At 38.6% G+C, this 12,925-nt stretch overlaps 1 protein-coding gene across 6 annotated transcripts in view; it reads left to right on the top strand.

Moving 5' to 3' along the window:
* utrn (utrophin) overlaps window positions 1-12,925 on the top strand; it is a 397,580-nt gene that overhangs the window by 35,874 nt on the left and 348,781 nt on the right. For all 6 annotated transcript variants that reach the window (XM_030127978.1, XM_030127982.1, XM_030127981.1 and 3 more), the window contains 6 exons: window positions 196-288; window positions 2,096-2,173; window positions 7,536-7,628; window positions 8,253-8,425; window positions 9,569-9,684; window positions 10,266-10,432. In XM_030127978.1, coding sequence (XP_029983838.1) covers window positions 196-288; window positions 2,096-2,173; window positions 7,536-7,628; window positions 8,253-8,425; window positions 9,569-9,684; window positions 10,266-10,432 — 720 coding nt within the window. The remainder of the gene's footprint in view (window positions 1-195; window positions 289-2,095; window positions 2,174-7,535; window positions 7,629-8,252; window positions 8,426-9,568; window positions 9,685-10,265; window positions 10,433-12,925) is intronic.

The raw sequence follows: 12,925 nt of genomic DNA on the forward strand, positions 1-12,925 counted from the left end.
GTTAAGTGAATGAGTTTCAATGATGACAATGAAGATTAACATACTTAGAAATGGGATGTAACACCAATTGTTGTTTGTCTCTGATACACTACATTGTAAAAGAAACTACATCTCCATTATCTGTCATACATTTTTTGATTGCAAACATCATGCCTTAAAATTCTTGACAAAACCACCCATTTTCCCCCCAATCAGACGGGAAAGACGACCATCAAAGACATGTTCTCCGATCTGAGGGATGGGAGGAAGCTGCTGGACCTGCTGGAGGGCCTCACTGGCACCGTCCTGGTCAGTATTTAAGCTTTATTTGCCTTTTTCACTTTCACTCACAGTGTCTTAATTGAGTAACAGTCTTTCCAAATGGGAACTTGAGGTTGGGTTGGCCAACATAGGTAAACACTGATTATCCATTGGATTATTATTAAATCTATCGACACTGAAGCTTGATAAGTTAAGGGCAGTTTTAATGATACCTGTAAATGTTTTACCTATGATTAACTGCATATGATCTTCGTTAGTAACTCGTAGAATTTTTATTCATCTTCAGCTGTCTTTTTTATATATTATTCCTGTTTATTTGCATCTTTATCCCTTCCCCAGACAAGTGTTTTCTAGTACTTGCCAGGCTCGCATTATTAATAAGTAACTGTTCTAACGTCTTGGCTGCTAAAATGCATAGCAATGTATGCAAATGTCATATATTTTACAAAAGCCATTGCAAGCCAAATTACATTCTCACTTAAAGGGGTAATATTTTGCTAAACCCACTTTTATTAGTCTTTGTTACATTTATTTGTGTATTTGGACCCTAATAGTTCATACAGTTTGAATTTGAACCCTCCAGGTGCTGCAAAGCTATCTTTATATTCATTTTGGCAAAAATTGACTGGATTTTTACAACCTGTTTTAATTCCTGCTTAATTTGTTACGTCTATAACTAGTTACGTCATGACATGTGCACATATAAGGTCAAGACTTCCTACGAACATTTCTCCGAGTACACCATAATTGTTTGTCAGCAGCAGCGGTTGTAGTAAAAACTGAAAATATGTCCAAACTTAGAGCTGATTACCTAAAATGTTCAGTTGTTGGTTGAACAGGACAGAGCAGCACAGTCAACAACCTGGAGGGGGCGGGATGTGAAGTGGCTCATTTACATTTAAAGGGCCTCAAAACGACCTTTCTGGTGTCATTACTCAGAAATAGGGTTGAAGATGGACCTGTGGAGTTGAATTAAAGAAGAATTCAGACCCAAGCATAGCATTTACAGTTTATGTAGACCACAGGGAAATGTTTTAAAATGTATAATTCCATTTAAAAAAAGCAAAATATCACTCCTTTAATTAGTTTTTCAAATTGTCACATCACAGGTATTGGTGTCTATTTCTTATGTTTGCATACTTTTAATAACCAGCTCCCTTAAAAGATTAGCAGGTGCATTAAGTCTCAGCTGTAACCATGAAATATATTTATCAAAATCATACTGACAGCGTGATAATGTATAGTATGTGCCACATGTACACTGTCACCCTTTCAGAAAAGTATCCGCTTTCTAGCACCTGCAGCTGTTTCTCTGCCATACATGCAAGTGTGCACATGTGAAAACTGTCCATTTGATACCAGAATACTAATCTATAATTAGGCGCTAATAAGAGGTCGAGGTATGTGAGGACTTTAAAGAGATTCACTGTTGGCAACCACTCACCCTGCCATTCTTTCCATACATTGGCCTGTGGTTTCTGCTGATAGGTTAATGGTTGTGATGAATGTAAGGTGAGAAACATTCTGTTGAGTGATAGTAAACCTATTCTTGGTGTCGCTATGACTCCCAAGAATACATTTTACTCCTTTGTACGATATGTGAGTAAGTTACAGTGTATTCAACGTTGAATAAATGAACCTGCCATAGAGTCCATTTCCCTTTTGTTAAAAACCAGCTCCACCACATAAGGGAAGCATTATGAAAGATTTAATGAACTGCTCAAACTAAAAATAAATACTGAAATATACGTCATTATCTACTTGCTGTATCCTTATGGTTGGAGAGTGAACATTGTCAGCTGTTTTACACTATGTTTTGTTTCCTGTTCCTCAGACCAAAGAGCGAGGCTCCACCAGAGTGCACGCTCTCAACAATGTCAACAAAGTGCTTCAAGTCCTGCATCAAAATAACGTGAGTACTTTGCTTTTTCTTGCTGTGTTTTTGTCGTATCAGATGCACATCCATAACCACGCACCATTAGATTCAGTGCGTGCGCATTTTAGCCACATGTTGATCATCTAACCATTGTCCGCAGAAAGGGAACTACAATGAACTTGAACAAAAACAACTACTTTTATATTGTTGTGACGTAAAAGCCTTCATATGATTGTATATTTCTGGCACAGGTTACACTGATAATACTTCCTGTAACAAGGCAGAACTACAGGGGTTGGACAAAATAATGGAAACACCTTAAAAAATCAACAAAATATAATTTAATATGGTGTAGGTCCGCCTTTTGCAGCAATTACAGCCTCAATTCTCCGAGGTATTGATTCATACAACTTGTGAATTGTTTCCAAAGGAATTTTAAGCCATTCTTCAGTTAGAATACCCTCCAACTCTTTTAGAGACGACGGCGGTGGAAATCGACGTCTTACTTGAATCTCTAAAACTGACCATAAATGCTCAATAATGTTGAGGTCTGGGGACTGTACCGGCCATACGAGATGCTCAACTTCATTAGAATGTTCCTCATGCCATTCTTTAACAATTCTAGCTGTATGGATTGGGGTATTATCATCTTGAGGTGAAGGTGTTTCCATTATTTTGTCCAACCCCTGTACATGTCCTCCCATTGCTTTCTGTCTGAATGTGTTATTTGGTTGCCGTTGTGCTCTGTATTTTCCTTCATCTGTCCTCCTCCGTTGCTCCTTCATTCTTTGTCCCTCCTCTTCTCTGTGCACAATAGTTGGTCTTAATGCCTTGACCTCAGCAGTGGGACCAAAGGGGAAGGGTCAGCTCATGGGAAATAGCTGCTACTGATGTTTTATTGCAAGAGCCGCAGTGTGTCAACTGACAGTGAGGGTCAGGGTAATTAACAGTGAGGATTTGAGAAGAGGTTTTTGACAATAGGTAAATGCAGTGTCATAAAACCACCGTTGAGTTTAAAGGTGAAGTGCAAAAAACACATTTATAATCAGAATGTGCTTCAGTCTCATGTCTTTTCTTGTTGTTTTTCTCTGAACAAAAGCAGCACAATTCAGTCACATTTGCTATGTTGGACTGTGCGATTATATAATTACCAAAAGCTACAGTTGCATTTTGTGCTTTGTGATATTGTTAATTAAGTGCCACGGTGCAGAAAGAGGTACTTTGTAAAACATACAACGTGATCATCACAATGTCGTCCATCGTAATTATACTAATCAGGACTTTTTGTATTGATTACCATGAGTCTAAGGCTTTATATAAAGGGCATGTTGTTTACACTATTGGATATCTAAAACACAAATGGACCTTCCCATTTGGAGAGCTTTACCCAGAAAAAAAAAAAAAAAAGATCAGAAGGCTTTTGTGGGCATGAAAAAAGCATTGAACATCTGTAGAACACACAACACTAATGACCATCAGATCCTACCGCTGCAGCATGCGTGTAAAGTAAATGTGCCCAGTCTCTTTTGGAGTTCGGAGATGCCAAATACTAGAGCATCTGTACGAATGTTTCTGTGAAATCCCAGATGTATTCAGTGACACATAGACTTGATTACCATCTCAGGCAAGTCTGAGACAGTAAGCCTAATACCCGAAAGGCCTGAATTACATTGATAGTAGGGCTGCACGATATTGGGAAAAACTGATATTGTGATTTTTTAAAAACCCTGCGATATATATTGCAATATGAAAAAATACACAGGAGGATATAACAGCTGTGTGGTGCCGACATAAATGGTTAAACAAATTAGTTGTGTTACCTCTCATTGTGGCACCAGGTGCAAGGCACTGTCGACGCAGAACACGTGTTTGAATATAGAATAGAATAGAATAGAATAGAATAGGCGTTATATTCATTGTACTCCAAGTTACAATGAAATTGGTTCAGGATGCCCTTACCAAAGTGCAACAATTAAAATAGCAATAAATATAAAAACAATAAATATAAAAGCACACAGTGTAAAAACAATAAAATACAGTGAAGTGGAAAACTATAAACTCTCTCTCACCTACACATCATTCATATATTATACGCATTACTGTTCAAGACCCTGGTGGACTAGAGGTAAAAAGTGTTTCTGAGTCTATTTGTTCATTGCCTCAAAACCTTGTACCTTCTGCCGGAGGGCAGCAGGTCAAAGAGGCTGTGACCAAATGTGAATATCATCCTTCTTGTAGCTGAAATAATTCCAGAATTTTCTGACGTTGCTTTTCTTTTTGGCACCAAGTCTTCGTTTTTCGTTGAGTTTCTCTTGTTTGTTGCTCATTTTTCAATGTTGTTACCAGCGACTCACTCTATGTGCAGGGGCGTGGTCTGCTTCGAAAAACTGATAAAGAGCAATTGTGATTGGATCACTGTGTGCAGTGTGTGTCAGGTGTCCTTGAAGTTAGATGAGAACACTTTGAGTTCATTTGCCTCCTACACCGCAGGACCTGTGATGTGACTATTGTGCACACATACATTGTGCTGACGATGCTGAAACAATATACTGTGCAGCTGCAATTGATAGCAATAATAGATATTTCATTGGAATGTGTCATAGATGTGAACAGCATGAATATAAATGTCATTGTGAAGAGCTCTGCATTTGTGGATCTCTGCTCATTAAAAATACACATTCTGAGGCTTTTGTGGTTATCATTATGGACTGCTGAAATGTGGAAAAACACCCGAAACACTAGAAACTCCAATGTAAAGCAAGGTTGAGTCACACCCAGATGTATAATTTGATTGTTGTGTTTTTGCGACCATATCACAAGCACAAAAACATTTGTGAATCGGCACTAAAAATTCTACATATTGCAGGTGTCAATGCTGCGTGAACTCCTCTGCAGTTAGCAGACGCAACCCATTCGTCTTACATCAAACCCTTTGTGTTCTTCTTGTATATATCTCGAGTGTTTAATGAGCAGATGTGTGGTTCATGGATGATGTACAGGGTGGGGAAGCAAAATTTACAATATTTTGAGGCAGGGATTGAAAGACAGAGTATGACCAATTAGTTTATTGAAAGTCATGAGAATTTATTTGCCACAAGAAAATGTACATAATAGAAAATGTTTTTATTCTATGTGTCCTCCTTCTTTCTCAATAACTGCCTTCACACGCTTCCTGAAACTTGCACAAGTGTTCCTCAAATATTGGGGTGACAACTTCTCCCATTCTTCTTTAATAGTATCTTCCAGACTTTCTCGTAATAGTTTTGCTCATAGTCATTCTCTTCTTTCCATTATAAACAGTCTATGGACACTCCAAGTATTTTTTAAATCTCCTTCGGTGTGACGAGTGCATTCAGCAAATCACACACTCTTTGACGTTTGCTTTCCTGATTACTCATATGGGCAAAAGTTTCTGAAAAGGTATGGATAATAGTGTTAGGTATGATTATGACATCAATATATGTTTGGTTTCAAAACAATTGACGTAGTGCCTGCTGAGAAAAAACAACTAAATGTTCGTTGTAAATTTTGCTTCCCCACCCTGTAATGATGTTGCTTTCTGTAAATACTCAAAAGTCCCAGATTACAAGAGATGGATATGAAAACACTGCATATCAAAACCAGTGTCTGCACTACAGATGCTTGTATGCTTCTGTACTAGTGTCTATGTTGGGTGTGAGAAACAGACACTGAAGGTAACAGAGACATAAGTGAGTGAGAGGATGAGGCTAATTGGAACTAGCGATGGGTCAGAGGTCACCACAGTGGAAGAAGGAAAGGTTTGACCAGACACTTGACCTCATGTTCCACTCTGTGACTTGATCCTCTAGAAAATATTTATATGTAATCAGTTCACATGTGGCCTCACCTCGTGTGTGTCTGACGCTTGAAGCCCACAGTTGCACATCAGAGTTTGCTAGAACATTGTCAGTATGATACATTGCACTGTTTTGAATATAGTCAGGTTGCAAAATGCTATATTATATACTGTAGACCAGGGGTGTCAAACTCATTTTAGTTCAGGGGCCATATTCAGCCCAATATGATCTCAAGTGGACCAGATCAGTAAAATAATAGTGAAAAAAGGAAAATTACATTATGATAATGTTTACATCTACAACGTTTTCCTTAAAAATCTGAATAACATGAACAACTTTAAATGTCTTTTGAAAAACAAGTGCAATTTTAACAATATTCTACTTCAGTTCATCAGTTTATCATTTACACATGTGCATTACAACTTACATTACAATTTCAAATACACAAAACATTTAGTAACAGGCAGAATATTGGTAAAATTGCATTTACTTCTCTTAAGACATTTTGGGTTGTTCATATTTGTTCAGGTTATTCACAATTTTTGTAAGAGGATAGTTTGTTGATATAAACATTTTCATGTAATTGTACTTTTTTTTGACACTGAAACAAAGATGAAATCTGCAGTTTTCATTATGTATAGGTTATTATGATAATATTTTACTGGTCTGACCCAATTGAGATGTAAATGTTCTGTATGTGGAACCTGAATTAAAATGATTTTTTTACAGCATTGATTGTTAATATCTTCAGTGTAATTTTTGCATTTCACATATTCATCCTACAGGCCAGATTGGACCCTTTGGTGGGCCGGAGTTGGCCCCCAGGCCTTATGTTTGACACCTGTGCTGTAGACCAAGGGTGTCAAACATACGGCCTGTGGGTCAAAACTGGCCTGCCAAAGGGTCCAGATCGGCCCATGGGATGTGTTTGTGAAATGCAAAAATTACAGAGAAGAATATATATTAAATATTATACTAATATATATATAGTTTTCAGTTCCAGATGCCTGTTACAAAATGTTTTGTGTGTTTGTAGATCCACGGTGATCTGTAAGTCGTAATGCACATGTGTAAATGATAAACTGAGGCAAAATACTGTTAAAATTACCTTACTTTTCTTAAATTTGTGTGTGAAAGGATAGTTTGTAAATGTAAGCAGTTTCACAATCTAATTCTACTGTTTTTTCACTAAAAACAAAGAGAAACACTTGATGTTGACATTATTTCTATGTTACTACACTATTATTTTACTGATCTGACCTGTTTGAGATCAGATTGGGTTGTATGTGGCCCCTAAACTAAAATGAGTTTGACACCCCTGCTGTAGATATTTGTTAAGATGTTGGGCATTTTTATTCACTCAATAAGTAAAATTATAACCAGGATGATTACTTTAAGACTGGCAATCAGTAGTAGCTTAATTTTATTATAATTACAATAAACAGAGGGCATTTTCATAGAGAAGACTTTATATTTGGTACAACTAGGATGGATTTCCAATTGAGTTACGTTCAAAACAAGCCAGTTCAACACCTCAGCCCCATGTTTTCATCACTCACAGTGTTTGCTCTGTTTTTCAGGTGGATCTGGTAAACATAGGAGGAACAGATATAGTTGATGGGAACCATAAGCTAACCTTAGGCCTCATCTGGAGTATAATCCTTCACTGGCAGGTGAGCACACATGTCCTCAAACACATAATGCACACGCTGTTTCCTTTCTTTCCACACGTATGCACATTTATGTTTGCTCTGTGAACTCATCATTCACTGGGGACAAAAATACAGGTGATGGAACATTTGCATTAGTTTTTGTTTATGTCACACTTGTTTATCTGTGTTTTTAGTTTTGTGTAGATATGTTTTTCCCTATAGCGAATCCTTTAACTTTGGTTAACATTTGAAACATCTGTTGCAGTCCCATTGGGCATGAACAAAGTACTTCTGTTAATGTGATAAGAGAACATTTAGATGTGGTGAATGCCAGATTGACCAGTTTGGTGGACACTGAAATTTGTGGATATTTCTAATGCAGTCTGTTAGAAAAATAATACGGCCTTCTGTTGATGTTCCTCTGGCATGGGCCTCTGGTAATTAGAAGGCGGAATAATGATCACTTTCCGTAGTGTTTAAACTCATTAACAACCACAATAAAGCAGTAATGCTGTAAAATCACAGCGATTGAATTCCTGGAGACAAACTGAAACTAAATCTCCAAATGTCCTTGTTTTTCATCCTGCTCATTCATTATTATTTATATATATGTTTATGTGTTTCCTCATGTACACGTGCACGTAGGTGAAAGACATCATGAAGGACATCATGTCCAACCTGCATCAGACTAACAGCGAGAAGATTTTACTGAGCTGGGTTCGCCAGTGCACCCGCTCATACCCACAAGTCAATGTGCTGAACTTTACCACCAGCTGGGCCGACGGCCTGGCTGTCAATGGCATCTTACACCACTTCAGGTAATTCCGTAATGGGATCATGAATTATAGGGGGCAGGAAGTGTGCATTTGTACTTCACTGATTTGACTGAACTGAATAGAAGATTCTAACTTACTGTGTCTCATCTTTTAATGTCTCCATCATTGAAAGTACACCGTCTGTGTCATGTGTTGATATATTGTGCTGTGAAGTTCCTCTTCAGCCTCAAGTTGACATCGCATATTTGACATCTGCCCTATGACTCCAAAAGTAAATCACTGAAAGCACAGACAAAGACCTTTAAATAATGTCAAGTAACCAAAGCCTGTAACTTAGAAATGTGTAGCAGTGTTTTTCTATGTGTGTGTGTGTGTGGGGGGGGACGGGGGGACGGGTAGGCGACTCAGGCTGTGTAAGTGGCAGGAGGTCAGGCTGACAGGTCAGGGCCTGCAGGGTGTGTGTACACTGCTTGACTTGTTCTGTTTACGCCTGCCATGTCAGTGTTTGCACACGCTCTCTGTGTGTGTGTGTGTGTGTGTGTCTGAAAGAAAAAGAGCAAGAGAAGCGTAAGGGGTGTTTCCCCCCTTTTCTGTAACCCCTGGTCCATAGCAGTGACACACACACACACATACAAGCCTGTGATCTGTGAGAAAGGCCAGTGTTGGTTTTGACTTGGGCCAGGGTTTAGGTGGATCACTGAACACACACATTCCACACCCAACCGGCTTCAGCACCCCCAGCATAGCCGAGGGGAAAGTCTTACATAGAGGCCACATATAGACCTCAAACATGTGTCATTATTTAATTTGATCCACAGACTTGGATCCCATGTGTAGTAAATGTAAGATTATAAAATGAAGATTATAATGTGAATTGAATTATAATGTGAACAAGCACACCAAAAAAAATCTGACTTTGACAAAAAATCACAATTGAGCATAAAACTCCTTCATATCTTTTTTTTGTTTTTGCCTTCATGAATGTGAATTAGATCTATGATGATTAGATCTATATTATGATTTGCAATCATAATGATCTTCAAAAGCTCTTTAGTAACTTTTTGAAACCTGCAGAAACATGGGGCATGTACAGTAATGTTGAGTATACATAAGCTTTTTTACTGTTTTCTTAACCCTTGGTATCGTCATGTTACCAGTCTCATTGCTAATTTTCTCCATCTTCAGACCAAATGCATTCAGCTGGGATCATATGGTCAAGCTGAGCCCTGTGGAGAGGCTGGACCATGCCTTCACTGTAGCCAAAGACCAGCTGGCTATCGAGAGGCTACTGGATCCTGAAGGTACACTTTAAGCACTTGTTCATACTCGGCTATATTTATGCAAACTGGAATAATTGAGGGAAGGCTTGTGAGGTCACAGCAGAAACACTATCTTTAACAGCCGTTTATAGGACTAAAAAAAATCGAAGAATGAAGTATTTTTTACTGTCCAAGATTCACACATATGAAAACACAGTCTGTGTACAGAAAGCCTCCCTTTATGTTTTGCCAGCACTTGGATGAACTCACGATGGAGCAAATACCTTGAAGTTTTCTTTGGCTGGAGATTTATAAGAAGCTGTGTTTGAACAAAATGTTTTTCCAGTTTCTGTCGAACCTGCAGATGCTCCGTGCGTCCATGCTTGAGTTGTGTATATTTAGAAAAATCTTGTTATGACATGGCTGAGGGGCAGTCACACCTGACCTGAGCCTGCCTGGTTCTTTCACTTTCCCCATTTAATCTCTTTCTGTCACCCCTTACCACTATCACACTTTATCTACCATGCTGCTTTTTTCCGTATATTCCTTTATCCCATACCCTCCTGCTGCTGGTTCTTAATGTGTACCGCTGATCTTTCTGCTCCGCGTCTCCCTCCTTTCAGATGTAGCGGTGCAGTTGCCAGATAAGAAGTCCATCATCATGTACGTGACATCGCTGTTCGCTGTACTGCCCAAAGATGTGAGCATGGAGGCAATCAGAGAAGTGGAAACCCTGCCACGCAAATACAAAGTAGAGGCTGAGGAAGCAGGTCCAGGCCTCAGTGCTCAGGTAAACATTACTCTACATCACAGTATTGAGTTATGATGGCGTTAGGAGCAAATAGGAACACTTGGTTCTATGTCCAAGTAACAACAACAACAACAACAACTTACAAGCGAAACCAGTGTGGAGATATTGTAAAGTGTAATACCACTGATGGCCACTAGGTGCTGTTTCCAAAAGGCCTTGGCTCCCATAGACTTAAATGGAATACTAAGTCAATATTTTTTCTCTCAAATTCTCCTTATTTTTTGTGGTCAGTCTTCAGTTTACTCCTCCGCTCAAAAGTTTTTTTTTTGTCGTGATACCAGTCTTTCATATCTGCTGCGTTTGGCTTTGATTGACAGCTGTAACCAACAGCTCACTACATATTGAATCAGACTCACCTCCTCAATCAAACTTTTGAAGCTTCTGTTTAATCAATAAAAGGTTTATTTCTTGACGGCCGCTTGACTGTAGATAGGATTAATAAGTTACTAAGTGCTAGCATTTAGCATTAGCTCAATCCCAACTCTACCACTTGTAGTTCCAAAAAACCAAGAATCAAAACATAAACACTACCGCTGATTGCGACTAAATGCTAACTCCAAAAAGTCATAGCTTCATTTGGGAGGGAGGAAAACCAAATTCCCTCTCAAGATTCTAAATCAGTAATACTCTGAGTGGTGGTTCTGGTTTCAAGTGGACTTTGATTAACACTTCAGTAATAAAGATCCACAGTCTTTCAGTTTGCCCCAATGAGACCTCACATAGGAAAAAATATGAATGGCGGTCAATGGGGAGAGATAAATAATTTTACAAGCCAAGAAAGTCATGATTTGTGGTAAAAATAGAAAAGAAACATGTAGTTTTGTGTTAAAGTGTTCAGTGGAATGCATTTCTCACCAAAGTGGCTGCTTCCTTGGCACATTTTACCTCAGTCTTTGAAAAAGAGGTAAAAAAAAAAAAGTAAAATGGAGTGAAAATTGTTACAATCTGTTAATGGTGAGGCTGCAGACAAATCTTCAGCAAGTCGGAGCAAAGCATGGAGGGAAACGGTTACAATGATGTCACTCCTGCAACTTTGGAATGTGTAGTCTTTTATATTTGGATATTTTTACAGTATGATAGATCAACAGTTTTACAACAACCTGTGATTTTCTGAACTTGTAGAATCATATTTTTAATAGACAAACATGATATGTGTAAATGATGCGTAATTAAAACAGAATTAAAAATTTACTTGACTCTCCCCATTGAAAGAAATATATTTTTAAGGTTTCAGGGGCCAGAACCGGAAGGGGCGGGACTTTGAATCTCCAGGCAGGCGTGATTGACAGCTTACTACATGATGAATCACATTTTCAGAACTTTCCTTTAATGTATAGAACATTTCCCACCCCAACAAATAGCTTTACTGTTGTGGTTTAGAGATTACACTAACAAGACTGTCAAAACATTTAACCACACAAATGCTTCATGAAGTTCATCCTCATCCAATACCAAAGAGTACTTAGCTGTTAGCATTAAAGGTAGGGTAGGCAATCCTGGAAAAATGGTCTGAGCAAACTACATTTTGAAAATACACAATTCAAAAGTCCAAACCCCTTTCTTCAGACTTCCCTGAAGCCACGCCTCCAGAGTACCAGATTTTACTCACAAAGGGGGGAGGGACAAATGGCAGTTGTGTTTAATAGACATATCACCATTCAATCATTTCGATGGGCTGGTTAAAATTATTGGATGTTATTTTTTGCAGTCCTGTCTGTTCCACAGGTGACTGAAATTTGTTATTTTTGTGTTAGCGCTTTTAAGTATTTGGTTGCAATTGGGGTGTGGAGGGGATTTTACGCAATATAGTAAAAAAATGCTCCAGGAAAGTATCTCCCACCCTACCTTTAATTTAGTCTTGTATTAGATATATAGTCTGTCAGCTAGCGCTAATTAGTGTGTTTATATGATACATGAAGCTGAGGTTGCTGTTGTCAAACACAGCTGTATGTGTTAACATTTAGCAAGTGGCTCAGCATTACTCAGTGGTAACATAATATTTCCTGGTTAGCAGTGTGGTTGTTGTTTTCACAGATGAAGCATTAGCATTAGCCATGCCTATGGTACAGGTGACTTAAAAAAATCTTATCAGGAGACCATGGTTGCATTACGTTTTTTAAAGAATACAGTGTACTCTTTCAGGTGCAAATGTAAAAGAAAAAAGCACAATTGAATTTCCAGGAATTCTTGGTTCAGATGTGTAGAACGCTGTATTTTCTTTAGTTCACATTCGCACTTCTGGTGATATCCAGTTTGAGGCCACCCACTCCATTACGAGCACGAGGCCTGTTGCGAAATTGTGTGTTCCCGGAGAAAATGTGTCACTCCTGCTATGAAAAAAAGCATCCCCTCCATTCTCTCCAGCTCTGCTCATGAAAAGCACAGCAGGCGCAGGCAAATAGGGAGCAGAGCTATGACTCACCCCTCTGACATTAGCCAACAGACGGAGCTGCATGCTTCTGGAAGCACATA

Source organism: Sphaeramia orbicularis, chromosome 24, assembly GCF_902148855.1.
Source record: "Sphaeramia orbicularis chromosome 24, fSphaOr1.1, whole genome shotgun sequence".
NCBI classification, from domain to species: Eukaryota; Metazoa; Chordata; class Actinopteri; order Kurtiformes; family Apogonidae; genus Sphaeramia; species Sphaeramia orbicularis.